Genomic DNA, 27,879 nt, shown 5'->3' on the forward strand with positions numbered 1-27,879 from the left:
TTGCCAAGGTCACCAGTGATTCTCAATGCTAAACACAATGGATAGTTGTCAGCCTTTACCTTATTTGATCTCTTCGTAGCATTTGAAGCTGTTAACAAGCCCTCCTTGAAACTTTTTCTTCTTTTGGATTCTGTTAATCCGTTACTTTTGGATTTTCTCTCACCTCTTTGATCACTTTAAGAAGTCTCTTTTATGGACTTTCTACCTGGTATTTCCCAGGGCTTTCTTCTCATTTTGCTACACTGGAGGAATGGAAAATACAAATATTTACAGGAACAAGGATATGAAAATGACTGAAGGACTACTTTCATATTAAACTACTTTCATATTAAACTTGTTGCCTATAAAACCCTTAGTTGCATGACAATCCCTTTGTTTATATATAAACAGCAATATTCTTTACTCCCACAACCAACCATAGGAGCCCAATATAGACAGATCTTTCCATTTTTCAATAGAGGCAGACAATATTGATCTTGTATGTGAAATACTCAATTTTTTTCATATTATGATGACTGATTCAATTCCATTTCTTTTTTACACACTATTCTGGACTGGAAAGAAATGTTGAAAGACCTCATGTAACTGTTAGCTGCCAGTTCGCCATCTCTCCTTGAGCCATGGTATTCGTTCTTATGGTTCTAATAAGCCCTGCTTCTTAGATCTGGAAAAGCACTTCATCCATCTTCCTAATAAACATCTGTCTTTGGCTATCCCAGAAACCCCTCAGACATAGCATCTCTACTTCCCTCTGAATCAATTTCTAATATGTTCAGTCCCAAACCAGATTACTCTGGTTTTGTGTACCCAAACCAGATTACTCTGTCCCTCATCAACATTAATCTCTCCCTTATAACTGTTGAAGGAGCTGTCTTTAATCTCTACCCCTAATGGCACTATTTTCACTTAGGCTTTTATTATCTCTTGCCTATATTACTACAATAAGAGCAGTGGCAAGCAGTATAACATAATGATAAAGAACATGGCCTTGAGACAAACTGCTTACTTCTGCCACTTACTATGTGGCTTCAGATCAGATCAGATCAGTCGCTCAGTCGTGTCCGACTCTTTGCGACCCCATGAATTGCAGCACGCCAGGCCTCCCTGTCAAGCTCAGTTTCCTTATCTAAAAAATGAAGATAATATTAGTATCTACCTTACAGGGTTGTCATGAGAATTAAATGAGTAAATATATGTTAAACACTTAGAACAATGATGAGTTTGCTACTATTACTATTATTAGTGGATTGCTTCCTTCTTCTGGGCCATGTACTACCCACTTTTATCATTATACTTGTTACCTTACATTGCAAATTTTGTATATGATACTTTCCCCAACTAGACTGTTAGCTCCTTGAAGGTTTAGACTATGTTTAATTCATCTGGATCCCCAATACCTGGCACAATGCCAGTCACAAGTAGGTGTTCAGTCTATATATATAGACCACACCACGCAGCATGTGGGATCTTAGTTCCTTGACCAGGGGTCAAACTCGTGCCCCTTGAAGTGGAATTACAGAGTTTTAACCACTGGATCACTAGAGAAGTCACTCAACCAGTATTTTTTGACTAAATAAAGAAACCTGTCTGAGCCTCAATTTCCTTCTCCATTAAACAGGGATTTGAATTACTTCTTCACAGGATTTTTGGAGGGATCAAATGGCAGGACAGATGTAAAAGAACTTGGAAACTGAGGAACTAACGAACTGTAAGGACTTCACAGTATCAATCATAGTGGGTCCACTTTTTGCAGGACTGGTTTGTGCCTCTTTTCACTTTGGGGAACTAGTTGGAGACCCTGCTCGAGGCCTCGGCTCATACTTTCTTCTGTTGAATTACGAGCAACGAGGATTCCTCTGACAAATTTTCAGATGAACAAAAATGCATATAGTCATATCAATCTGTGAGCTCAGAAACTTCAGCTTTGCTTCTCACAGAACTGAGATTCTAAGGCCTCACTACTCCCTCCCCAAAGGAACTTACAGTCTTCATTAATTTCAGGAATCTTTCTGAACCTGTCATGACCTATAGACTTCACAAAGAGCTGGTCTCTGCTGCCAGTAAGTATTTATGTTACTTAGTTAATTGTGTTTTCCTGGCTTCTAACTAATATTTACAACAATAAGCCTAGAAGACTGCTTGAGGGAAAGTAAGGGAAAAAACAAACATACAGGTTTTGTCCACTGTCGAATGAGGATATTCTTACTTGCTAACTCACGTGCTGTATTAGTTTTCATAAATCAGTGTTAGTTGAGTAAATTGGAGAAAACTGTCTAACTTGAGGGATGCAAAAGTTCTGAGGACTTGATTGATTGAATGTGCCTTATATCAGAACAAGCATATTGGCTCACATTGCCAGGAAACAGCAAAATGGTTCCATTATAGTTATTGTTTCAGGTTTTTTTCAACACTTTGCCCTTTCAAATGGTTTTCAATTGTGTTGTGAATTATTACTCTTAATTTTTTAGTGCTAGCATCACAATGTGTAGATTATGAGACCAGTGGTGAGACTGGAGGAGTACATAGGAAATAAGGTATATAGAATCACTCAAAAAGTCGGCAGCTGAAGAAGCATTAAAAGTTTTGGCTGAGGCCACTGTATGAGTATCCCTCCCTACCTCCATGTGACTCTTCTGCATTGTGCCTTGTATGGTATTGAGGAAAAAGATGCAGGGGATTTGTCATCATAATGCATCTTTGTTGAGGCAAGAGAGCCTTGATTTTTACTCTGAGCTCTCTCAGTAATTTTCATAGGAACCCAGAGGCAGTAGCACACCTCCCAGTTCCACAAGGAAATTTGCTGGGCAAGCGTTTCCAGCTGGAAGTTTACATGCAGAGCTTTAAGAGCAACCTGCTGTATCTAGAATTCTGACTTGTTCTGATACAGTCTTCTCTTCTCTCTTCTGTTTTCTCTTCTCTCTTCTATATTATTCTCCTTTCTAGACTAATTTGTTTTTAATCTATGTTTTTATCTTTTAGTCACTCTGTCTTCCCCCTTCAGTGTCTTTGTTTCTTGGTCTCTTTCTGTCATTTTGTCCCTGTGTCTATATATTTCTCTCTTTTCATCTCTCAGACTCTCTATGTGTCTCTGATTATCTCTGCATGTGCACATGCATGGGTGTGTGTATGTGTGTCTGTGCATGAAAATTTGCTTAATCCAATTGCCCAGAAGGCAAAACTATCTCTCTGTTCTCTCTCAGAGTCTGACAACCTGGATTATCGATTGGGAGCTATTCACTCCCTGGTATATAAGCTACCAGAAAAGAACCGAGAGATGTTGGAACTTCTTATAAGACACTTGGTCAAGTAAGTAACTTCTAGGTTTTCAGGAAGAGTTCCTGTTAGAATGACACACATGATAGCACTACAGATAAACTTTCTTTAAGCTCATTAAGTCCCAACCCCCAATTGCTTCATCCTAGGCAATCTGAGTGCTCGGTGAGAAACATGATTTTGCCTTTATCCTTGTATGTATCTTATCCAGGTCATTGTGCATCTCATTTAAGGGGTTTTCTCAGTTTAGGGATTAATACCAGATAGAATGGGTTAAACACAAGCTTTGCTGTCAGATAAATCTGGTTTCAAATACCAGCTCTACCCTTTAGCTTTATAATCTTAGGAAAAGCTCTCTTAACCTCTGTTTGGTCATCTTTAAAATAAGAGTAGCATTGCTTGCCCCTTAAGACTGTTGTGTGGATTTGAATGAACACAGGTAAAGTGCCTGGGACATAGGAAGTTCTCAAGACATGGGAGTCATGATTATAGTCACCTTCTTTGCTTGTGTATGGCGGATAGGAAGAGATAGCAGCATTTCAGAATAGATCTGGTGATGGGCTCTAAGATGGGTGGGTATAAGGGGCATCCGTGCCCCACTGTGGTGCTTCCTGACCAGAGGGTTCAGTGTTGTGAATACAGATAAATTTACTTGACTTATAAAAGGCTGCTCTAAGGAAACAATGTGGAACAGAAAAAAGTACTATAGCCAGGAGTGAGCAAACCTGGGTTCCAGCATCAGTTCTGCTACTTGCTTTCTTGATGACCATTGACAGGTCAGTCTTAAGGCCACTCCTACTGTGTTAAAAAGTAAATAAATGAGACAACAAGCTTAGAAAAAATGTGATGTATTCTAAGTCTATGTAACAAAATTAAGCTATCAGTACACTCATAAAAATGCGTCTGGAAATCACTTCAAAAACAACATTCATATTTCCTCATTCTTTTTCATTCCTGTATAATGCCATATTGTTTGAATACACCATTATTTACACAAGTAGTCACTTATTGTTGGAGAATATCTCAAACACCTAGGGGATAGGTGGTGAATAGGGTGGAAGGAATAGGCATGGATGCTAGACTCCTCTGAGTCTGCCTCCTTTTGACTTTTGTGCCATATTAATATTTTATGTATCCAAATAGTAAAGTTAAATCAAAAGGAAAATAATACAAACTCTAAAATGAAATGCAAAAAAGCAAATGATTCTAAATATCAAATTCATAGCATACTAGTACAGAGAAAACAGTTATTTCATCAAACTTGTCAACATAGCTGCTAATTCATGCTAATAAAATATATTCTGAAAACAAGAAAAGCTGTGAAAAAGTTATAAGCATCACCCAGTAGGATTATTAGTACTATTGTTAGTATGAGTTTTGCCAAGAGAATGCACTGGTTATAGCAAACACTCTCTTCCAACAACATAAGAGACAACTACACATGGACATCATCAGATGGTCATTACTGAAATCAGATTGATTATAATCTTTGCAGCTGAAGATGTAGAAGCTCTATACAGTCAGCAAAAACAAGACCTGGAGCTAACTGTGGCTCACATCGTTAACTCCTTATTGAAAAATTCAGACTAATATTGAAGAAAGTAGGGAAAACCACTAAGCCATTCAGGTATGAGCTAAATAAAGTCCCTTATGATTATACAGTGGGAGTGAAAAATAGATTCAAGGGATTAGATCTGATAGAGTACCTGAAGAACTATGGATGGTGGTTTGTAACATTGTACAGGAGATGGTGACCAAAATGATCCCCAAGAAAAAGAAGTGCAACAAAGCAAAACGGTTGTCTGAGGAGGCCTCACAAATAGCTGAGAAAAGAAGAGAAACTAAAGGCAAAGGAGAAAAGAAAAGATATACCTATCTGAATGCAGAGTTCCAAAAAATAGCAAGGAAAGATAAGAAAGCCTTCTTAAGTGAAAAATGCAAAGAAATGGAGGAATTCTGTAGAATGGGAATGACTAGAGATCTCTTCAAGAAAATTAGATGCCAAGGGAACATTTCATGCAGAGATGGGCACAGTAAACAACAGAAGCATTATGGACTTAACAGAAGCAGAAGGCATTAAGAAGAGGTGGCAAGAATACACAAAACTATACAAAAGAGGCCTTAATGACCCAGATAATCATGATGGATGTGATCACTCACCTAGAGCCAGACGTCCTGGAGTGTACATTCAAGTGGGCCTTAGGAAGCATTACTACAAGCAAAGCTAGTGGAGGTGATGAAATTCAATCTGAGCTACTTCAAGTCCTAAAAGTTGATGCTGTTAAAGTGCAGTTCTCAATATGCCAGCAAATTTGGAATACTTAGCAGTGGCCACAAGACTGGAAAAGGTAAGTTTTCATTCCAATCCCAAAGAAGGACAATCCCAAAGAATGTTCAAGCTACTGCACAGTTGTACTAATTTCACATGCTAGGAAGGTAATGCTCAAAATCCTTCAAGCTAGGCCTCAACAGTACACGAACCAAGAACTTCCCTATGTACATGCTGGATTTAGAAAAGGCAGAAAACCAGAGATCAAATTGCCAACATCCGTCAGATCATAAAGAAAGCAAGGGAATTCCAGAAAAACATCTACTTCTGCTACATTGATTACATGAAAGCATTTGACTGTGTGGATCACAACAAACTGTGGAAAATTCTTAAAGAGTTGGGAATACTATACCACCTTACCTGCCTCCTGATAAACTTGTATTTGATCAAGAAGCAACAGTTAGAACCAGACATGGAAAAATGAACTGGTTCGAAATTGGGAAAAGAGAATGACAATGCTGTATATTGTCACCCTGCTTATTTCAACTTATATGCAGAGTGCGTGAGTGTGTGGTCAGTAGCTTTAGTCTTGTCCAAATCTTTGTGACCCTATGGACTATTGCCTGTCAGGCTCCTCTCTCCATGAGATTCTCTAGGCAAGAATACTGGAGTAAGTTGTTGGGCCCTCATCCAGGGGATCTTCCCCACCCAGGCATCTTCCCCACCCAGGCATCAAACCTGAGTCTCCTTCATCTTTCACATTGCATCATGTGAAATGCAGGGCTGGATGAATCACAAGCTGGAATCAAGATTGCCAGGAGAAATATCAATAACCTCAGATATGCAGATGATACCACTTTAATTGCAGAAAGTGAAGAGGAACTAAAGAATATCTGGATGAAGGTGAAAGAGGAGAATGAAAAGCTGGCTTAAAACTCAACACTCAAAAAACCAAGATCATGGCATCCAGTCCCATCACTTCACGACAAATAAATGGGGAAAAAATGGAAACAGTGACAGACTTCATTTTCTTGGGCTCCAAAGTCACAGCAGATGGTGATTGCAGCCAGGAAATTAAAAGACTCTTTCTCCTTGGAAGAAAAGCTATGACGAACCTAGACAGTATATTGAAAAGCAGAGACATTACTTTGCCAACAAAGGTCCATCTAGTCAAAGCTATGGTTTTTCCAGTAGCCATGTACAGATGTGTGAATTGGACCATAAAGACGGCCAAACACCAAAGAATTGATGCTTTTATACTGTGAAGCTTTTGTACTGTGTTGGAGAAGACTCTTGAGAGTCCCTTGGACTGCAAGGTGATCAAAGCAGTCAATCCTAAAGAAATCAATCCTGAATATTCATGGAAGGACTGATGCTGAAACTGAAGCTCCAAAAGTTTGACTACCTGATGGGAAGACCTGACTCATTGGAAAAGACACTGATGCTGGGAAAGGTTGAAAGCAGGAGGAGAAGGGGGTGAGAGAGGATGAGACGGTTGGATGGCATCACCAACTCAATGGACATGAGTTTGAACAAACTCTGGGAGTTGATGATGGACAAGGAGGCCTGGCATGCTGCAGTCCAGAAGTTCGCACAAAGTTGGTCATGATTGAGGGACTGAGCAGCAACAACACTCTACACAAAAATAAGCTCAAAATGGATTAAAGACCTAAATATAAGGCCTGATACTGTAAGTCTTAGAGGGAAACATAGATAAGCCATTCTTTAACATAAATTTTAGCAATTTTTTTTAGATCTGTTTCCTAAGGCAAAGTAAACAAAAGCAAAAGAAAACTGGGACCTAATTAAACGTAAAACTTTTCAAACAGCAAAGGAAATCATCAATGAAATGAAAAGACATTCTGTTGAATTGTAGAAAATATTAGTAAATGATATGACTAATAAGAGGTTAATATCTAAAATATATAATCAACTCATGCAACTAAATATCAAAAAAGTGAACAGCCTGACTTAAAAACAGAAAAAGGAATAACATTTTTCAAAAGATTATATACGATGATCACCAGGCTCATGAAAAGATGCTCAACACTAATAATAATCAAAGAAAGCAAATAAAATTGCATTCAGATATCACCTCATAAACATGTCAGAATGAATATCATTAGCGGGGATTGGGAGGTTGGGGTTTATGTGAAGACCTACAAAACCCCAGAACTAACACGAAAAAAGATGTCCTTTTCATTATAGAGGAATGGAATGCAAAAGTATGAAGTCAAGAAACACCTGGAGTAACAGGCAAATTTGGCCTTGGAATACGGAATGAAACAGGGCAAAGGCTAATAGAATTTTGCCAAGAAACGCACTGGTCATAGCAAACACCTTCTTCCAACAACACAAGAGCAGATTCTACACATGGACATCACCAGATGGTCAACACCGAAATCAGATTGATTATGTTCTTTGCAGCCAAAGATGGAGAAGCTCTATACGGTCAACAAAAACAAGACCAGGAGCTGACTGTGGCTCAGATCATGAGCTCCTTATTGCCAAATTCAGACTTAAATTGAAGTAAGTAGGGAAAACCATTAGACCATTCAGGTATGACCTAAATCAAATCCCTTATGATTATACAGTGGAAGTGAGAAATAGATTTAAAGTACTAGATCTGATAGATAGAGTGCCTGATGATCTATGGACTGAGGTTCGTGACATTGTACAGGAGACAGGGATCAAGACCATCCCCAAGGAAAATAAATGCAAAAAAGCAAAAGGGCTGTCTGAGGAGGCCTTACAAATAGCTGTGAAAAGAAGAGAAGCAAAAGGCAAAGGCAAAAAGAAAAGATATCACCATCTGAAAGCAGAGTTCCAAAGAATAGCAAAAAGAGATAAGAAAGCCTTCCTTAGCAATCAATACAAAGAAATAGAGGAAAACAACAGAAAGACTAGAGATCTCCAAGAAAATTAGAGATACCAAGGGAACATTTCATGCAAAGATGGGCTTGATAAAGGACAGAAATGGTAGGGACCTAACAGAAGCAGAAGATATTAAGAAGAGGTGGCAAGAATACACAGAAGAACTGTACAAAAAAGATCTTCACTACCCAGATAATCACGATGGTGTGATCACTCACCTAGAGCCAGACATCCTGGAATATGAAGTCAAGTGGGTCTTAGAAAGCATCACTATGAACAAAGGTAGTGGAGGTCATAGAATTCCAGTTGAGCTATTTCAAATCCTGAAAGATGATGCTGTGAAAGTGCTGCACTCAATATGCCAGCAAATGTAGAAAACTCAACAGTGGCCACAGGACTGGAAAAGGTCAGTATTCATTCCAGTCCCAAAGAAAGGCATTGCCAAAGAATGCTCAAACTACCATACAGTTGCACTCATCTCACACACTAGTAATGCTCAAAATTCTCCAAGCCAGGCTTCAGCAATACGTGAACCATGAACTTTCAGATGTTGAAGCTGGTTTTAGAAAAGGCAGAGGAACCAGAGATCAAATTGCCAACATCTGCTGGATCATCGAAAGAGCAAGAGAGTTCCAGAAAAACATCTGTTTCTGCTTTATTGTCTATGCCAAAGCCTTTGACTGTGTGGATCACAATAAACTGTGGAAAATTCTGAAAGAGATGGGAATACCAGACCACCTGACCTGCCTCTTGAGAAATGTGTATGCAGGTCAGGAAACAACAGTTAGAACTGGACATGGAACAACAGACTGGTTCCAAATAAGAAAAGGAGTATGTCAAGGCTGTATATTGTCACCCTGCTTATTGAACTTATATGCAGAGTACATCATGAGAAACTCTGGGCTGGAAAAAGCACAAACTGGAGTCAAGATTGCTGGGAGAAATATCAATAATATCAGATATTCAGATAACACCATCCTTATGGCAGAAAGTGAAGAGGAACTAAAAAGCCTCTTGATGAGAGTGAAAGAGGAGAGTGAAAAAGTTGGCTTCAAGCTCAACATTCAGAAAACTAAGATCATGGCATCTGGCCCCATCATTTCATGGGAAATAGATGGGGAAACAGTGGAAACAATGTCAGACTTTATTTTTGGGGGCTCCAAAATCACTGCAGATGGTGACTGCAGCCTTGAAATTAAAAGACGCTTACTCCTTGGAAGGAAAGTTATGACCAACCTAGATGGCTTATTGAAAAGCAGAGACATTACTTTGCCAACAAAGGTCCGTCTAGTCAAGGCTCTGGTTTTTCCAGTGGTCATGTATGGATGTGAGAGTTGGACTGTGAAGAAAGCTGAGTGCCGAAGAATTGATGCTTTTGAACTGTGGTGTTGGAGAAGACTCTTGAGAGTCCCTTGGACTGCAAGGAGATCCAACCAGTCCATTCTGAAGGAGATCAGTCCTGGGGGTTCTTTGGAAGGAATGGGGCTAAAGCTGAAACTCCGCTAGTCTGGCCACCTCATGTGAAGATTTGAGTCTTTGGAAAAGACTCTGATGCTGGGAGGGATTGGGGGCAGGAGGAAAAGGGGATGACAGAGGATGAGATGGCTGGATGGCATCTCCGACTCGATGGACGTGAGTTTGAGTGAACTCCAGGAGATTATGTTGGACATGGAGGCTGTGATTCAAAGAGTCAGACTCTCTGCATCGCAAAGAGTCAGACACGACTGAGTGACTGAACTGACTGACTGATATATATATATATATATATATATATATATATATATAAAGCAACCTACTATATTGCAAAGGGAACTCTACCCAATGCTCCATGGTTATCTAAATGTGAAGAATATGTCCAAAAAAGTAGACACATTTATATGTACATCTGGTACACTTTGCATCATAGCAGAAACTAATACAACATTGTAAAGCAACTATACTCCAAGAAAAATTAATTAAAAAAAAAAAAAAACAGACTCGCCCATGCACAGATGGTAAATTAATCTATGAGAAAGGAGACAAGACTCCCCAGTGTTGGAAAGAAGCTTTTCAACAAGTGGTGCTAGGAAAACTGGATAGCCACGTGTGAAAGAATATTTTAGATCATTCCTTTACTTCATACACATAAATAAACTTAAAATGGATTTAAAGACCTAAATGTCTGACTAGACACTATAAAACTCCTAATGGAAAGCATTGGCAGAACACTGTCTGACATAAATCACAGCAACATCCTAGAATAATGGAAATAAAATCAAAAATATATGAGACCTACTTAAAAGCTTTTGCACAGCAAAGGAAACAATAAACAAAACGAAAAGACAACCCACGTATTGGGAGAAAATATTTGCAAATGATGTGACCGATAAGAAATTAGTCTCCAAAACTTGCAAACAGCTTATGAGGCTTAATTGCATCAGAACAAACAACCCACTCAAAAAATGAGCAGAAGACCTGAATAGACATTTCTCCAAAGAGGGTGTACAGATGACCAATAGGCATATGAAAAGATATTCAATATCAGAGAAATACAAATCAATATTATAAAGAGATATCACCTTACTGCAATCAGAATAACTATCATCAAAAAGTCCACAAAAAACAAATGTTGAAGAGAGTGTTGAGAGAAGGGAACCCTCCTACACTCTTAGTAGGAATGTAAATTGGTACAGTCTCTATGGAGAATAGTATGGAGGTTTCTTAAAGAACTAAAAATAGAGCTATCATATGACCCTGCAGTACCCACTCCTGGGCATATATCTGGGAAAAATAAAAACATGATCTGAAAGGATACCTTCTCCCCAATGTTCATCTTAGCATTGCTTACAATAGCCAAGACATGGAAGCAAGGTAAATGTCCATCAACAAACGAATGGATAAAGAAGAAGTGGTACATATATACAATGGAATATTACTCAGCCATCAAAAGAATGAAGGAATGTCATTTGCAGTAACATGGATGAACCTAGAGAGTGTCATGCAGAGTAAGTTAAACAGAGAAGGAGAAATATCATATGACATCTATTATATGTGGAATCTAAAAAGAAATGATGCAAATGAACTTAACTTACAAAACAGAAAGAGACTCACAGACTTAGAAAATGAACTTATGGTTGCCTGGGGGGAAGGGAGAATTAGGGACTTTGGGAACATCATATACACACTGCTATATTTAAACTGGATAACCAACAAAGACCTATTGATAGCACATGGAACTCTGCTCAATGTTATGTGCCAGCCTGGATGGCAGGGGAGTGGGGTGTGGGAGAGAATGAATACAATTATATGTATGGCTGAGTCCATTTTCTGTTCACCTGAAACTGCCACAACATTGTTAATCAGCTATAAAGGGTTAGTAGAAGGAAAGAAATATTAAAAAATTAGGGCAGAAATAAATGCAAAAGAAAAAAAGAGACCATAGCAAAAATCAACAAAGCCAAAAGCTGGTTCTTTGAGAAGTTAAATAAAATTGATAAAACATGAGGCAGACTCATCAAGAAACAAAGGGAGAAAAATAAAATCAACAAAATTAGAAATGAAAATGGAGGAATCACAACAGAGAACACAGAAATACAAAATCATAAGAGCCTACTATCAGCAACCATATGCCAATAAAATGGAAAACTTGGAAGAAATGGACAAATTCTTAGAAAAGTATAAGTTTCCAAAATTGAACCAGGAGGAAATAGAAGATCTTAACAGACCCATCACGAGCACAGAAATCAAAACTGTAATCAGAAATCTTCCAGCAAACAAAGCCCAGGACCAGATGGCTTCACAGCTGAATTCTATCAAAAATTTAGAGAAGAGCTAATACCTCTCCTACTCAAACTCTTCCAGAAAATTGCAGAGGAAGGTAAACTTCCAAACTCATTCTATCAGGCCACCATCACCCTAATACCAAAACCTGACAAAGATGCCACAAAAAAAGAAAACTACAGGCCAATATCACTGATGAACATAGATGCAAAACTCCTTAACAAAATTCTAGCAAACAGGATCCAACAACATATTAAAAACATCATACATCATGACCAACTGGGCTTTATCCCAGGGATGCAAGGATTCTTTAATATCTGCAAATCAATCAATATGATACACCACATTAACAAATTGAAAGATAAAAACTATATGATTATCTCAATAGATGCAGAAAAAGCCTTTGATATAATTCAACATCCATTAATGACAAAAACCCTCCAGAAAGCAAGCATGGAAGGAACATACTTCAACATAATAAAAGCCATATATGATAAACCCACAGCAAACATTATCCTCAATGGTGAAAAATTGAAAGCATTTCCCCTAAAGTCAGGAACAAGACAAGGATGCCCACTCTCACCACTACAATTCAACATAGTTTTGGAAGTTTTGGCCACAGCAATCAGAGCAGAAAAAGAAATAAAAGGAATCCAGATTGGAAAAGAAGAAGTAAAACTCACACTGTTTGCAGATGACATGATCCTCTACATAGAAAACCCTAAAGACTCCACCAGAAAATTACTAGAGCTAATCAATGAATATAGTAAAGTTGCAGGATATAAAATTAACACACAGAAAGCCCTTGTATTCCTATACACTAATAATGAGAAAACAGAAAGAGAAATTAAGGAAACAATTCCATTCACCATTGCAACGAAAAGAATAAAATACTTAGGAATAAATCAACCTAAAGAAACAAAAGACCTATATATAGAAAACTATAAAACACTGATGAAAGAATTCAAAGAGGACACAAATGGATGGAGAAATATACCATGTTCATGGATTCGAAGAATCAATATAGTGAAAATGGGTATACTACGCTAAGCAATGTGTAGATTCAGTGCAATCCCTTTCAAGCTACTAATGGTATTTTTCAGAGAACTAGAACAAATAATTTCACAATTTATATGGAAATATACCCAATACAAAACAAAAAGTTTAAAGTTTGGGGGAAAAAAACATAGGCAACAGCAACTTTTTTTTATGTTGAGAAAGGTAAGCACAAAGTGTCATGCAGTATTTTAAATAAAAGGTACTCACTGGAAAAGCAAGGGTGTAAGGATGAGTAAGAGGAAAATAAATTTTAATTGATAGCTCAGAAAAGTATTAATTTTATAATATGTTTTGAATAAGTAAAATGTGACACATTTTAACCTACTACACTTTTCATACAGAGAAGGTAGCATTTGGCAGAATTTAAAAATAAAAATTCAGCTTTTATGGAAAAAATAAATGAGACTTTGGATATGAATGCATGCTTGATGTCACTAATTATTTTTGAGGAGAATTAATAAAAAGGAATTCCATATGGATGCTCCAGTTCCTACATGATTTGTAACTTTCTCCCCTAAGTTCCACAGTGTAGCATAAGAATAAGTGGAAACATCCTGGATCTAAGGGATGCTTTTTTTTCTTTCTTTCTTTCTTTTTTGGATTGAAGGATAACTACAATATTGTGTTGCTTTCTGCCATACATCAACATGGATCAACTATAGGTATACATAAGTCCCCTCCCTCTTGAGACTTCCTCCCGCCCCATCCCATCTCTCTAGGTGGTTACAGAGCCCTGGTTTGAGTTCCCTGAGTCATACAGCAAATTCCCAGTGGCTATCTATTTTACATATGGCAGTGTATATGTTTCCATGTACTTTCTCCATTCATCCCACCCTCTCCTTTCTACCGCCCCAATGTGTCCATAAATCTGTTCTCTATGTCTGCATCTCCATTGCTGTGCTGCAAATAGGTTCATCATTACAATCTTTCTATATTCCATATATATGTGTTAATATACAATATTTGTTTTTCTCTTTCTGACTTACTTCACTCTGTATTATAGGTTTTAGGTTCATCTACCTCATTAGCACCGACTCAAATCCATTACTTTTTATAGCTGAGTAACATGACATTGTATATATGTACCACACCTTCTTTATCCATTCATCAGTTGATGAACATCTAGGTTGCTTCCATGTCCTAGTTATTGTACATAGCGCTACAGTGAACATGGGCTTGTTGTTGTTCTGTTGCTAAGTCATGTCTGACTCTTTGTTACCTCATAAACTGCAGCATGCCAGGCTTCCCTGTCCTTCACCATCTCCTGGAGTTTGCTCAAACTCATGTCTATTGAATCAATGTTGCCATCCAACCATCTCATCCTCTGTCATCCCCTTCTCCTCTTGCCCTCAATCTTTCTGAACATAGGGTCTTTTCCAATGCGCCACCTCTTCCCATCTGGTCGCCAAAGTATTGGAGCTTCAGCTTCAGCATCAGTCCTTCCAATGAATATTCAGGGTTGATTTCTTTAGGATTGACTGCTTTGATCACCTTGCTGTCCAAGAAACTCTTAAGAGTCTTCTCCAGTGTTCATAACCATGTCAATTACAAATGCCAAGATGTGGAAGCAACCTAAGTATCCATCAACAGATGAATTGATAAAGCAGCCATGGTATATATATGTACAATGGAATACAACTAAGCCACAAGAGGAATGAAATTTTGTCATCTGCAACAACATGTATAGACTTGGAGGGTATTATGCTAAGTGAAATAAGTCAGATAGAGAACGACAAATACTGCTTGTTATCATTTTTATGTGGAATCTAAAAAAATTAAATGGATGTACATAACAAAGCCACAACAGAGTCACAGATATAGAAAACAAACTAGTGGTTACCAGTGGGTAGAGGGAAAGGGGGAAGGGTAAGATAGTGGTAGGGGACTAAAGTACAAAGTGTTTGCTTGCTAAGTCACTTCAGTCCTGTGCAACTCTGTGTGACCCTATGGACTGTAGTCCCCCAGGGTCCTCTGTCCATGGGAATTTTCCAGACAAGAATACTGGAATGGGTTGCCATGCCCTCCTCCAGGGAATCTTCCTGACCCAGGGATCGAACCTGCCTCTCATGTCTCCTGCATTGGCAGGCAGGTTCTTTACCAGTAGCACCACCTGGGAAACGCTATACAAAGTAGTGTGTATAAAATAAATAAGCTACAAGGATATATTCTACAGCACAGGAAATATAGCCAATATTTTATAACTTTGAATGGAGTATAATCTATAAAGATATTGAATCACTGTCTTGTACTCCTGAAACTGATATTGTAAATCAACTATACTTTATCTGCCTGCAATGTGGGAGACCTGGGTTCGATCCCTGGGTTGGGAAGATCCCCTGGAGAAGGAAATGGCAACCCACTCCAGTATTCTTGCCTGGAGAATCCCATGGACGGAGCAGCCTGGTAGGCTATGGTCCACGGGGTCGCAAAGAGTCGGACATGACTGAGAGACTTCACTTCACTTTAAAAGAAAAACTACTAGTTTGCAACCTCAGTGCCCCATTTCAGGCATAGATCAAGGTAAAAGATTTTTCAGGAACAATATATGCATAAAGTTTCAAAGTATTATCCACAGATTACTTACTAATTACAAATGGAAAACTGTATCTTTACAATGAAGTTATCTGGTAAACACTGCCTTAATTAATTGATCAAATTTAGCATCACTGATAATAATACAAACTGACCTTCTAATGGGATATGGTAAGAAGTATACAACATAAACAAATATTTTTGCCAAGAATGTTTAACCCCACTCAAATTTAGCCTCTAAACTACAGGAAATACAGGGTATAGAAAAATGCAGAATGTTTGACACTTTTTAAGACAGCTGTCTTGGAATTTATTTTTTAGTCAATGTTCTGAGGGGAAAAGGTAGTGGTAGTGTTCTATATGGGCTTCCCGGTAGCTCAGCAGTAAAGAATCTGCCTCCAGTGCGAGAGACTTGGGTTCGATCTTTAGGTCAGGAAGATCCCCTGGAGGAGGGATTGACAACCCACTCTAGTATTCTTTCCTGGAGAATTCCATGGACTGAGGAGCCTGGTGGGCTACAGTCCATTGGGTTGCAAAGAGTCAAAAATGACTTAAGCGACTGAGCCTAGAACTGTTCTATATTAAGAGGCTAAAGAAGCATAAACAAATGCAGCATATGAACTTTTGATCTAGATTTGAAACTTTCAACTAAAAATAATTGTTTCATGACATTTGAGAAAGCTTGAATAGGTACCAGATATTGGGTGATATGAAATTATCATAAATTTTCCTTGATATAAACATGTTACAGGTATTTGTAGGACAACATGCTTATTTGGAGATGAATGGTAAGATAGTCAGGGCTGAAGCCATTTACTTTTAAAGGACTCAGGAAAAAATATACAGAACAAAGAATGCAAATGTATGAAAAAAATCAATTCCTGAATTTAGGTATAGACAGTATGAGTGTTCATAATAGCATTCTTTCAAGGTTTTGTCTTTATAACCAAAATTTACAGGGAAAATTCAAATAAAAATAGGCTTAGTTCCAACAGCAACATTTACACAGAAGAAGAAAATCCATGTGCTTTCAGAATTTACAGTATTCTCCTGCCATGGCTTTCATAATCTATATGATAATTATAACTTACGCCTTTGTTGTTTATTCCCACCTCAATCCTGTTTTCCAGGCTAATAACAGGCAAACACAAACTGACCTCAACCAATTTGAGATTTCTAATTATTCCATTCTTTCCGGTTGTTATCTATCACTTCCATTAATCAGATGTAGGAGAACTCTACAGGTTACCTCCCCCACAATCTCACTACCAGTGGCATATTATAATACAATGGAAGCAAGCCTCAGGCCTAATTCCGCCACTCATGCAGGTATTTATCTGGAAGCAAATGCAAAACAGTTATAAAATCTGTTCTGTAAACTCAGTGAAGTCTCAGCTATCTTTCCTTTCAGATACTGTGACAGCATCATGCATTAAACTTTAACTTGGAGCAAGTAAGATAATATTACAGCACTGCAGTTGGAGTCAGGCAATTAAATCCCATAATCTAATGCCCAAATGGAAGACCTCTTTGCAGTCCTAGGCTTGGGCTACCATTCTAAAGGGTGTGAGTTGTCAGGCTTATTAAAATCTTCTTATTTTTTGTAATAACACTTCTGTTATTTCTGAAGCAATACCATTGCATTGTAGAGATTAGAAAATATAAAAAACAAAAAAAAATCAATAAAAATAAAAACCTTCTGTTAACAGCATTCAAAAATCACTATTATTAATCTGTTAGTGCATTTTCTTCTGGATCTTTCTGTGAGTGTGTGTGTTTATGTATATGCACACACTTCACAGAAATACATTTGAGTTTTTTACTAAATTGAGATTATGCTGTTCAATAGCACCAAGCTTTTCAGCAATTCCACCTTTTTTCAATTCAACAGTTTCTACCTTTCCAGACCATATTAGCATTTCCTTAGCTGACCCAAAGCTTATTTGTTCAGTATAGTCTTACTTACTAGTTTTGTTTACTTTCTTCGTTATATTTTTCAGCTTATTCCCCTATTTTCTTTATTTCTCATAAAGTAGAGGTTGTATTTTAAGGCTAGATAGATTCAAGTTAGTTATTTGAGGATAGAACACATCATAGGTGATTTTTGTGTACCTTATGCTGCATCACATCTGAAGATACATATTAGTTGATCCACCTTACTGATGTTTAGATTGATCTCTATTCTTCTAACCTATCAATACAAGCTTGGGAATGTCTATACAATACTTCTAGCCAATCCATAATCCATATATCTTGACACATCTAAGCAATGGAAGGTTAGTTTGCCACCAATCATGCTAATTAACAAAGCCACTAGTATTGATTGGAGATGAAGTTAGCTGAAGCTTATAGTAGCCAGCCCCTCTGGCTTCTAATCAGAGTCTTTTAAATGCTGATTATTCATTCCTAGAGTACGTAAGTATGCATTTAAAATTAGAATACTGAAGTCATAACTTGCTTGTCTTAGTTGTCCAGTGGCTAAGTTGTGTTTGACTCTTTGTGACCCAATGAACTTCAGCAGGCTTCCCTGTCCTTCACTGTCTCCCGGAGTTTGCTCAAACTCATATCCATTGAGTCAATGATGCCATTCAATCATCTCATCCTCTGTTGCCCCTTTCTCCTCCTGCCCTCAATCTTTCTTAGCATCAGGATCTTTTAAAATGAGTTGGTTCTTTGCATCAAATGGCCAAAGTATTGGATGTTTAGCTTCAGCATCAGTTCTTCCAATGAACTATTCAGGATTGATTTCCTTTGCGGTTGACTGGTTTGATCACCTTGCATTCCAAGGGACTTTCAGAGTCTTCTCTCCAGGACCACAGTTTGAAAACATCAGTTCTTCAGCACTCAGCCTTCTTTATGATCCAGCTGTCACCTCCGTACATGACTCCTGGAAAAACCATAGTTTGACTATATGGACCTTTGTGGGCAAAGTGATATCTCTACTTTTTAAAATGCTGTCTAGGTTTGTCATAGCTTTACTTACAAGGAGCAAGTGTCTTTTAATTTCTTGGCTGTAGTCACCATCCACAGTTGATTTTGGAGCCCACAAAAATAAAGTCTGTCACTATTTCCATTTTTTCCCCTTCTATTTGCCATGAAGTGATGGGACCAGATGCCATGATCTTAGTTTTTGAATGTTGAGTTTTAAGCCAGCTTTTTCAGTCTTCTCTTTCATCCTAATCAAGAAGCTATTTAGTTCCTCTTCATTTTCTGCCACAGAGTGGTATCATCTGCATATCTGACGTTGCTGATATTTCTCCTGGCAATCTTAATTCCAGCTTGTGTTTCATCCAGCCCAGTATTTTGCATGATGTATTCTGCATAGAAGTTAAATAAGCAGGGTGACAATATACAGCCTTGACATACTCCTTTCCCAAATTTGAACCAGTCCTTTGTTCCCTGTCTGGTTCTAACAGTTGCTTCTTGACCCACATATAGGTTTCTCAGGGGGCAGGTAAGGTAGTCTTGTATTCCTATCTCTTTAAGAATTTTCCACAGTTTGTTGAGATCCACACAATCAAAGGATTTAGAATAGTCAATGAAGCAGAAGTAGACATTTTTCTGGAATTATTTTGCTTTTTCTATGATCTAGTGGATGTTGGCAATATGATCTCTGGTTCCTCTGCCTTTTCTAAATCCAGCTCACATGTCTAAAATTTCTCGATTCACATACTGTTGAAACCAATTACCTTGCTAGCATGTGAAATGAGCACAATTGTATGGTAGTTTGAACATCTTGTGGCATTTCCCTTCTTTGGATTGGAATGAAAACTTACCTTTTCCAGTCCTGTGGCCACTGCTGAGTTTTCCAAATTTGCTGGCATATTGAGAGCAGCACTTCAACAGCTTCATCTTTTAGGATTTGGAATAGCTCTACTGGAATTCCATCACCTCCACTAGCTTTGTTCATAGCAATACTTCCTAAGGCCCACTTGACTTCATACTCAAGGATGTCTGGCTCTAGGTGAGCGATCACACCATCGTGGTTATCTGGGTCATTAAGACCTTTTTTGTATAGTTCTGTGTATTCTCGCTACCTCTTCATCTCTTCTGCTTCTGTTATGCACCTGTCCTAGAGTGTGCAGAAAAACTAACAAATACATATATCAAATTCCTTCCATTCTTAAGAGCCCTTATCTTTTTCAGATTGTAACATGAATTCTGGGTGCCTCTTAGAAACAATAGCTTCTTAAAATCACTGTTGTCAGGTAGCAATTTTTATGTAATTGTCATAACTTCTATATGCACGAACATGGTCATTGCTGCTCATGTTGTAGTCATTTTAGTTAAATTGTATTCATTGTTAAATTTATTTTCTATTTAAAATGTCTTCAAAAGCATAATGAGTTGACAATGAAACTTTTTTCTTTCTTAGTAGTACACAATACAATAATGATGTCATTGCAATTGATGACATTGGTGAAATTCAGGACATTTCACTGGCTATGTGTAAGTATTTAAAGTAAATTATGGATAACATAACACCAATATAACACCAGTGGAAGAAACCAAAGCTGTCTACACAGGAATGGTAATGTTAGCAAAAGCTCAGCTTCTCTGTATACTGTTTTGAATCTAATATTGGAGACAGAGTTTTTGGGTGAAGTAGAAAAGAATGGATTTATTATTTTGCCAGGCAAAGGGGGACACAGCAGGTTCCTGCCTCAAAAAAACTGCCTGTCACAACCCCAGAGGATTTGATAATGGGTTTTATAACAAGGGTTTTATAACATGGGCTTCCCTGGTGGCTCAGAGGTTAAAGCGTCTGCCTGAAAGGCAGGAGACCCAGGTTCAATCCCTGTGTCGGGAAGATCCCCTGGAGAAGGAAATGGCAACCCACTCCAGTACTCTTGCCTGGAGAATCCCAGGGACAGAGGAGCCAGGTAGGCTACAGTCCATGGGGTAGCAAAGAGTTGCACAGGACTGAGGGACTTCACTTTCACTTTATAACAATGGTTCAAGGATAAGGTCTCTGGCAAGATTAGGGTATGACCAGAGCTTGTGCTCCTTTAATCTTATCTCAGGTGGTTGGTCTTCTAATCTTTTTGTTTTGTTTTCTCTTTCTTTTTTGAATTATGAAATTATGATAACACATTTACAGAAGACTTAGAAAATACAGAACAAAGTTACATATAGTTCCACTATATATTACAATTATTTTTTCAGTAGATAAATTAAGATTTTTAGTTGGAGTTTCAATATCAAACTCTTAACATTAATAGAATAAATATACAGAGGAGTAGAAGGATATAGAAGACCTGAAAAGCACCATGAACCAATTCAACATAATTAAGATTTATACAGTTTTCACACAACAGTAGAATAAAATTCTATTCCAAAATGGCAACCCACTCCAGTGTTCTTGCCTGGAGAATCCCAGGGATGGTGGAGCCTGGTGGTCTGCCGTCTATGGGGTTGCACAGAATCAGACACAACTGAAGCAACTTAGCAGCAGCAGCAAGTTCCCATAGATTGTAAACTAGGACTGTAAAGGCCTAATCTTGATGAGCTTCTCTGGTCTCTTTAATCTTGTCTCAGGTAGTTACTTGGCTGATCCTCACTTGATTAGCAATTGATCAAATCTTCCCTTTGGATGCAAGGAAAGACATGAAGGCTGGAGTTTGTCTACAAGTAATGGGTGACTGTGATCCACTGGAGAAGGGAATGGCAAACCACTTCAGTATTCTTGCCTTGAGAACCCCATGAACAGTATGAAAAGGCAAAATGATAGGATACTGAAAGAGAAACTCCCCAGGTCAGTAGGTGCCCAATATGCCACTGGAGATCAGTGGAGAAATAACTCCAGAAAGAATGAAGGGATGGAGCCAAAGCAAAAAGAATACCCAGTTGTGGAAGTGACTGGTGATAGAAGCAAGGTCTGATGCTGTAAAGAGCAATATTGCATAGGAACCTGGAATGTCAGGTCCATGAATCAAGGCAAATTGGAAGTGGTCAAACAAGAGATGGCAAGAAGGAACGTTGACATTCTAGGAATCAGCGAACTAAAATGGACTGGAATGGGTGAATTTTACTCAGATGACCATTATATCTACTACTGCAGGCAGGACTCCCTCAGAAGAAATGGAGCAGCCATCATCATCAACAAAAGAGTCTGAAATGCAGTACTTGGATGCAATCTCAAAAATGACAGAATGATCTCTGTTTGTTTCCAAGGCAAACCATTCAATATCCCAGTAATCCAAGTCTATGCCCCAACCAGTAATGCTGAAGAAGCTGAACTGTTCTATGAAGACCTACAAGACCTTTTAGAACTAACACCCCAAAAAGATGTCCTTTTCATTATAGGGGACTGGAATGCAAAAGTAGGAAGTCAAGAAACACCTGGAGTAAAGGCAAATTTGGCCTTGGAATATGGAATGAAGCAGGGCAAAGACTAATAGAGTTTTTCCAAGAAAATGCACTGGTCATAGAAAACACCCTCTTCCAACAACACAAGAGAAGACTGTACACATGAACATCACCAGATGGTCAACACCGAAATCAGATTGATTATGTTCTTTGCAGCCAAAGATGGAGAAGCTCTATACAGTCAACAAAACAAGACCAGGAGCTGACTGTGCTCAGATCATGAGCTCCTTATTGCCAAATTCAGACTTAAATTGAAAAGTAGGGAAAACCACTAGACCATTCAGGTATGACCTAAATCAAATCCCTTATGATTATACAGTGGAAGTGAGAAATAGATTTAAAGTACTAGATCTGATAGATAGAGTGCCTGATGATCTATGGACTGAGGTTCGTGACATTGTACAGGAGACAGGGATCAAGACCATTCCCAAGGAAAATAAATGCAAAAAAGCAAAAGGGCTGTCTGAGGAGGCCTTACAAATAGCTGTGAAAAGAAGAGAAGCAAAAGGCAAAGGAGAAAAGGAAAAATATAAGCATCTGAATGCAGAGTTCCAAGGAATAGCAAGAAAAGATAAGAAAGCCTTCCTCAGCGATCAATAAAAAGAAATAAAGGAAAACAACAGACTGGGAAAGACTAGAAATCTCTTCAAGAAAATTAGAAATACCAAGGGAACATTTCATGCAAAAATGGGCTTGATAAAGGACAGAAATGGTAAGGACCTAACAGAAGCAAAAGATATTAAGAAGAGGTGGCAAGAATACACAGAAGAACTGTACAAAAAAGATCTTCATGACCCAGATAATCATGATGGTGTGATCACTGACCTAGAGCCAGACATCCTGGAATATGAAGTCAAGTGGGCCTTAGGAAGCATAACTACGAACAAAGCTAGTAGAGGTGATGGAATTCCAGTTGAGCTATTTCAAATCCTGAAAGATGATGCTGTGAAAGTTCTGCACTCAATATGCCAGTAAATTTGGAAAACACAGCAGTGGCCACAGGACTGGAAAAGGTCAGTTTTTATTCCAATCCCAAAGAAAGGCAATCCCAAAGAATGCTCAAATTACTGCACAATTGCACTCATCTCACACGCTAATAAAGTGATGCTCAAAATTCTCCAAGCCAGGCTTCAGCAATATGTGAACCGTGAACTTCCAGATGTTCAAGCTGGTTTTAGAAAAGGCAGAGGAACCAGAGACCAAATTGCCAATATCTGCTGGATCATGGAAAAAGCAAGAGAGTTCCAGAGAAACATCTATTTCTGCTTTATTGACTATGCCAAAGCCTTTGACTGTGTGGATCACAAGAAACTGTGGAAAATTCTGAAAGAGATGGGAATACCAGACCACCTGACCTGGTTCTTGAGAAATTTGTATGCAGGTCAGGAAGCACCAGTTAGAACTGGACATGGAACAACAGACTGGTTCCAAATAGGAAAAGGAGTACGTCAAGGCTGTATATTGTCACCCTGCTTCTTAAACTTATATGCAGAGTACATCATGAGAAATGCTGGGCTGGAAGAAGCACAAGCTGGAATCAAGATTGCCAGGAGAAATATCAGTAACGTCAGATATGCAGATGACACCACCCTTATGGCAGAAAATGAAGAGGAACAAAAAGTCTCTTGATGAAAGTGAAAGAGGAGAGTGAAAAAGTTGGCTTAAAACTCAACATTCAGAAAACGAAGATCATGGCATCTGGTCCCATCATTTCATGGGAAATAGATGAGGAAACAGTGGAAACAGTGTCAGACTTTATTTATCTGGGCTCCAAAATCACTGCAGATGGCAATTGCAGCCATGAAATTAAAAGACGCTTACTCCTTGGAAGAAAAGTTATGACTGACCTAGATGGCATATTGAAAAGCAGAGGCATTACTTTGCCAACAAAGGTCTGTCTAGTCAAGGCTCTGGTTTTTCCAGTGGTCATGTATGGATGTGACAGTTGGACTGTGAAGAAAGCTGAGCACTGAAGAATTGATGCTTTTCAACTGTGGTGTTGGAGAAGACTCTTGAGAGTCCCTTGGCCTGCAAGGAGATCCAACCAGTCCATCTGCAGGAGATCAGCCCTGGAATTTCTTTGGAAGGAATGATGCTAATGCTGAAACTCCAGTACTTTGGCCACCTTATGAGAAGAGTTTACTCATTGGAAAAGTCTCTGATGCTGGGAAGGGTTGGCGAAAGGAGGAGAGGGGAACAACAGAGGATGAGATGGCTGGATGGCATCACTGACTCGATGAACGTGAGTTAAGTATAAGTGAACTCCGGGTGTTGTTGATGGACAGGGAGGCCTGGCGTTCTGCGATTCATGGGGTCGCAAAGAGTCGGACATGACTGGGTGACTGAACTGAACTGAATGGGTGACAAAAAAGGCCTCCATGCCTGGAAGCCCCACAGGGTCCTGCTTGATTTCAGGGACTTCTCACTTAGTAACATACACTGACTCAATCTCACTCATTTAAAAACTATATTATTCAAGGCTTCAGGTATATGCAATATTTAATACTGATATGATATTGTTGAGTATTTAATATTCAAACATAAGAAACAGGAGGAATAGTAAAAGGAACTCTCTCATATGCCTACTACCCAGATGCAACAATTATCAACATGTAACAAATCTTGTTTCATTTATATCCCTATTATTTATTATTTTCCCCTCCTCTATTTTATTTTTAAGGAAGTCTAAGGCATTATATTATTTTATCCATAAATATTTCAGTATGTATATTTAAAATTAAAATTCTTTGTACTTATAAATGCAATATAATTTATCATATCTGAAAATAAATTGTTAACAATTACTTAATATTAATAACTATTCTGTGATCAATTTTCCAGTAGTCTCAAATTTGTCATATGTTTTTTCTTTGAATCAGGATCCAAATAGCATCCATACATAGAAATCTTTTCTAATATTTTTTTAATTCTCTTAATCTCTAGCAGAAATCAGCAAAACGTTTTCTGGAAAGGATTATATAATGTATATTGAAGATTTTGTGAGGTATATGGACTTCATCCAAGCTACTTAGTTCTACCATTGTAATATAAAACAGCCATTAAAATATGTGGATGAATATGCATAACAATTCTCCAGTAAAACTTAATCTACAAAAACAGATTGGATTTGGCTGAAGGGCCACACTTTGGTGATTCCTTATCTATAGCAGTAGTTCTCAACCTTTTTTGTGTATCAGAATCATTTGTGTGTGTGTTAGTCACTTAGTCTGCTTCCAACCCCATGAACTCTAGCCTGCCAGGCTTCTCTGTCCAGCCATTGCCTTCTCCATCCAGCCGTTGCCTTCTCCAGAGTATCTTCCCAAGCCAGGGCTTAAACCCTGGTCTCTTGAACTGCAGGCAGATTCTTTACCATCTGAGCCACTAAGGAAACCCATCAGAATCACTTGGAGGGCTAATAAAGAACACAGAGGCCAAGATTTAATGGGATAGAGTCTCCATGATTTTTTGTCATGTTCCTAATCTATAAGTTCCTTCATTTTAATGAAATTATTTATTTATTTTTGGCTGTGCTGGGTCTTTTTTGCTACACGCAGTCTTTCACTAGTTGCGGCAAATGGGGGGCTTCTCTCTAGTCACAGTACATGAACTTCTCATTGTGGTGGCTTCTCATCACAGAACACAAGCTCCAGAATGAATGGCTTTCTGTAGTTGTGCAGCATGTGAAATCTTCCTGGACTAAGAAATGAACCCTGCACATATGTCCTCTGCATTGGCAGATTCTTTACTGCTGTGTTTCAAGAGAGTGAGTTGTGAGTGGATGGTCCTGTCCCACGCCTCAGGCAAGTCCCTGAGATGGCCACCAAGTGTGGATTCTTGGCGTCGCACAGGAAAGAATCAAGAGCGAGCCATAATAAAGAAAAAGAAAGTTTATTCAGGGAGATACACACTCCATAGATCCATAGACAGAGTGTGGGCCATCTTAGAAGGCAAGAGGCAAGAGAGAGAAAGCACAGGGTTGACAGTTCTTATAGGACTGGGTAATTTATAGGCTAATGAGTGGGAGGATTATTCCAGCTATTTTGGGGAGGAGGTGGGGACATCTGGGAGTTGGGCTCTGCCCATTTTTTGAACTTTCATGGTCAGCCTCAGGACTGTCATGGCGCCTGTGGTGTGTCATTTAGCTTGCTAGTGTATTACAATGGGCCTTCCCAGGTTGTTCAGTGGTAACGAATATGCCTGCCAATGAAGTAGATGTGGGTTCAATCCCAGGGTCAGGTTTGATCCCTGGAGGAGGAAATGGTAACCCATATCAGTTTTCTTGCCTGAAAAATCCCATGGACAGAGGAGCCTGGTGGACTACAGTCCATAGGCTCACAAAGAGTCAGACATGACTCAGTGACTGAGCACACATGTATTACAATGAGCATATACTAAAGCTCATGAGTTTGGGTAAACTCCGGGAGTTGGTGATAGACAGGGAGGCCTGGCATGCTGCGATTCATGGGGTCACAAAGAGTCGGACACGATTGAGCAACTGAATTGAACTGAAATGATACTAAGGCTCAAGTTTTAGTGGAGGTTGACTTCCAGCCATCTTGGACATACTTGGTTCCAGCCAGTCTGCAGTGTCTTTGGGCCACGTCATTCCTTCCTGCCCCATTCCTGTCTCCACTGGACCACTTTTGTTGTTGAGTCACTAAGTGGTGTCCAACTTTTTTGTGAACCCATGGATTTTAGCTATCCAGGTTTCTCTGTCCATGGAATTCTCCAGGCAAAAATACTGGGGGGGGGGGGGTTCCCTTTTCTTTCTCCAGGGGATCTTCATGACTCAGGGATCAAACTGGAGTTTCCTCCATTGCCAGGAGAATTGTTTACAAGAAGGCAATGGCAAGCCACTCCAGTACTCTTGCCTGGAAAAATCCCATGGACAGAGGAGCCTGGTGGGCTGCAGTCCATTGGGTCGCTAAGAGTTGGACACAACTGAGCGACTTCACTTTCACTTTTCACTTTCATACATTGGAGAAGGCAATGGCAACCCACTCCGGTGTTCTTGCCTGGAAAATCCCAGGGACGGAGGAGCCTGGTGGGCTGCCATCTATGGGGTCGCACAGAGTCAGACACGACTGGTGTGACTTAGCAGCAGCAGCAAGCCACCAAGGAAACCCTCAGTTCAGTTCAGTACAGTCACTCAGTTGTGTCCGACTCTTTGTGACCCTATAAACTCAGCATGGCATGCCTCCCTGTCTATCACCAACTCCCAGAGTCCACCCAAACCCATGTCTATTGAGTCGGTAATGCCATCCAGCCATCTTATCCTCTGTTGTCCCCTTCTCCTCCTGGCCTCAATCTTTCCCAGGATCAGTTCAGTTCAGTTCAGTTCAGTGGCTCAGTCGTGTCTGGCTTTTTGCGACCCCATGAATTGCAGCACGCCAGACCTCCCTGTCCATCATCAACTCCCGGAGTTCACACAAACTTATGTCCACCAGGTCAGTGATGCCATCCAACCATCTCATCCTCTGTCATCCCCTTCTCCTCCTGCCCCCAATCCCTCCCAGCATCAGAGTCTTTTCCAATGAGTCAACTCTTTGCATGAGGTGCCCGAAGTACTGGAGTTTCAGCTTTAGCATCAGTCCTTCCAAAGAACACCCAGGACTGATCTCTTTTAGAATGGACTGGTTGGATCTCCTTGCAGTCCAAGGGACTCTCAAGAGTCTTCTCCAACACCACAGTTCAAAAGCATCAATTCTTCGGCGCTCAGCTTTCTTCACAGTCCAACTCTCACA

General features: G+C 39.1%; 1 protein-coding gene across 3 annotated transcripts in view; it reads left to right on the forward strand.

Annotated features, from left to right (window-relative positions):
• OPHN1 (oligophrenin 1) overlaps positions 1-27,879 on the forward strand; it is a 692,544-nt gene that overhangs the window by 450,850 nt on the left and 213,815 nt on the right. For all 3 annotated transcript variants that reach the window (XM_055565218.1, XM_055565216.1, XM_055565219.1), the window contains exons 17-18: positions 2,002-2,060; positions 3,201-3,306. In XM_055565218.1, the coding sequence (XP_055421193.1) occupies positions 2,002-2,060; positions 3,201-3,306 (165 nt within the window). The remainder of the gene's footprint in view (positions 1-2,001; positions 2,061-3,200; positions 3,307-27,879) is intronic.

The sequence above is a fragment of the Bubalus kerabau genome, chromosome X (assembly GCF_029407905.1).
Source record: "Bubalus kerabau isolate K-KA32 ecotype Philippines breed swamp buffalo chromosome X, PCC_UOA_SB_1v2, whole genome shotgun sequence".
Taxonomy (NCBI): domain Eukaryota; kingdom Metazoa; phylum Chordata; class Mammalia; order Artiodactyla; family Bovidae; genus Bubalus; species Bubalus kerabau.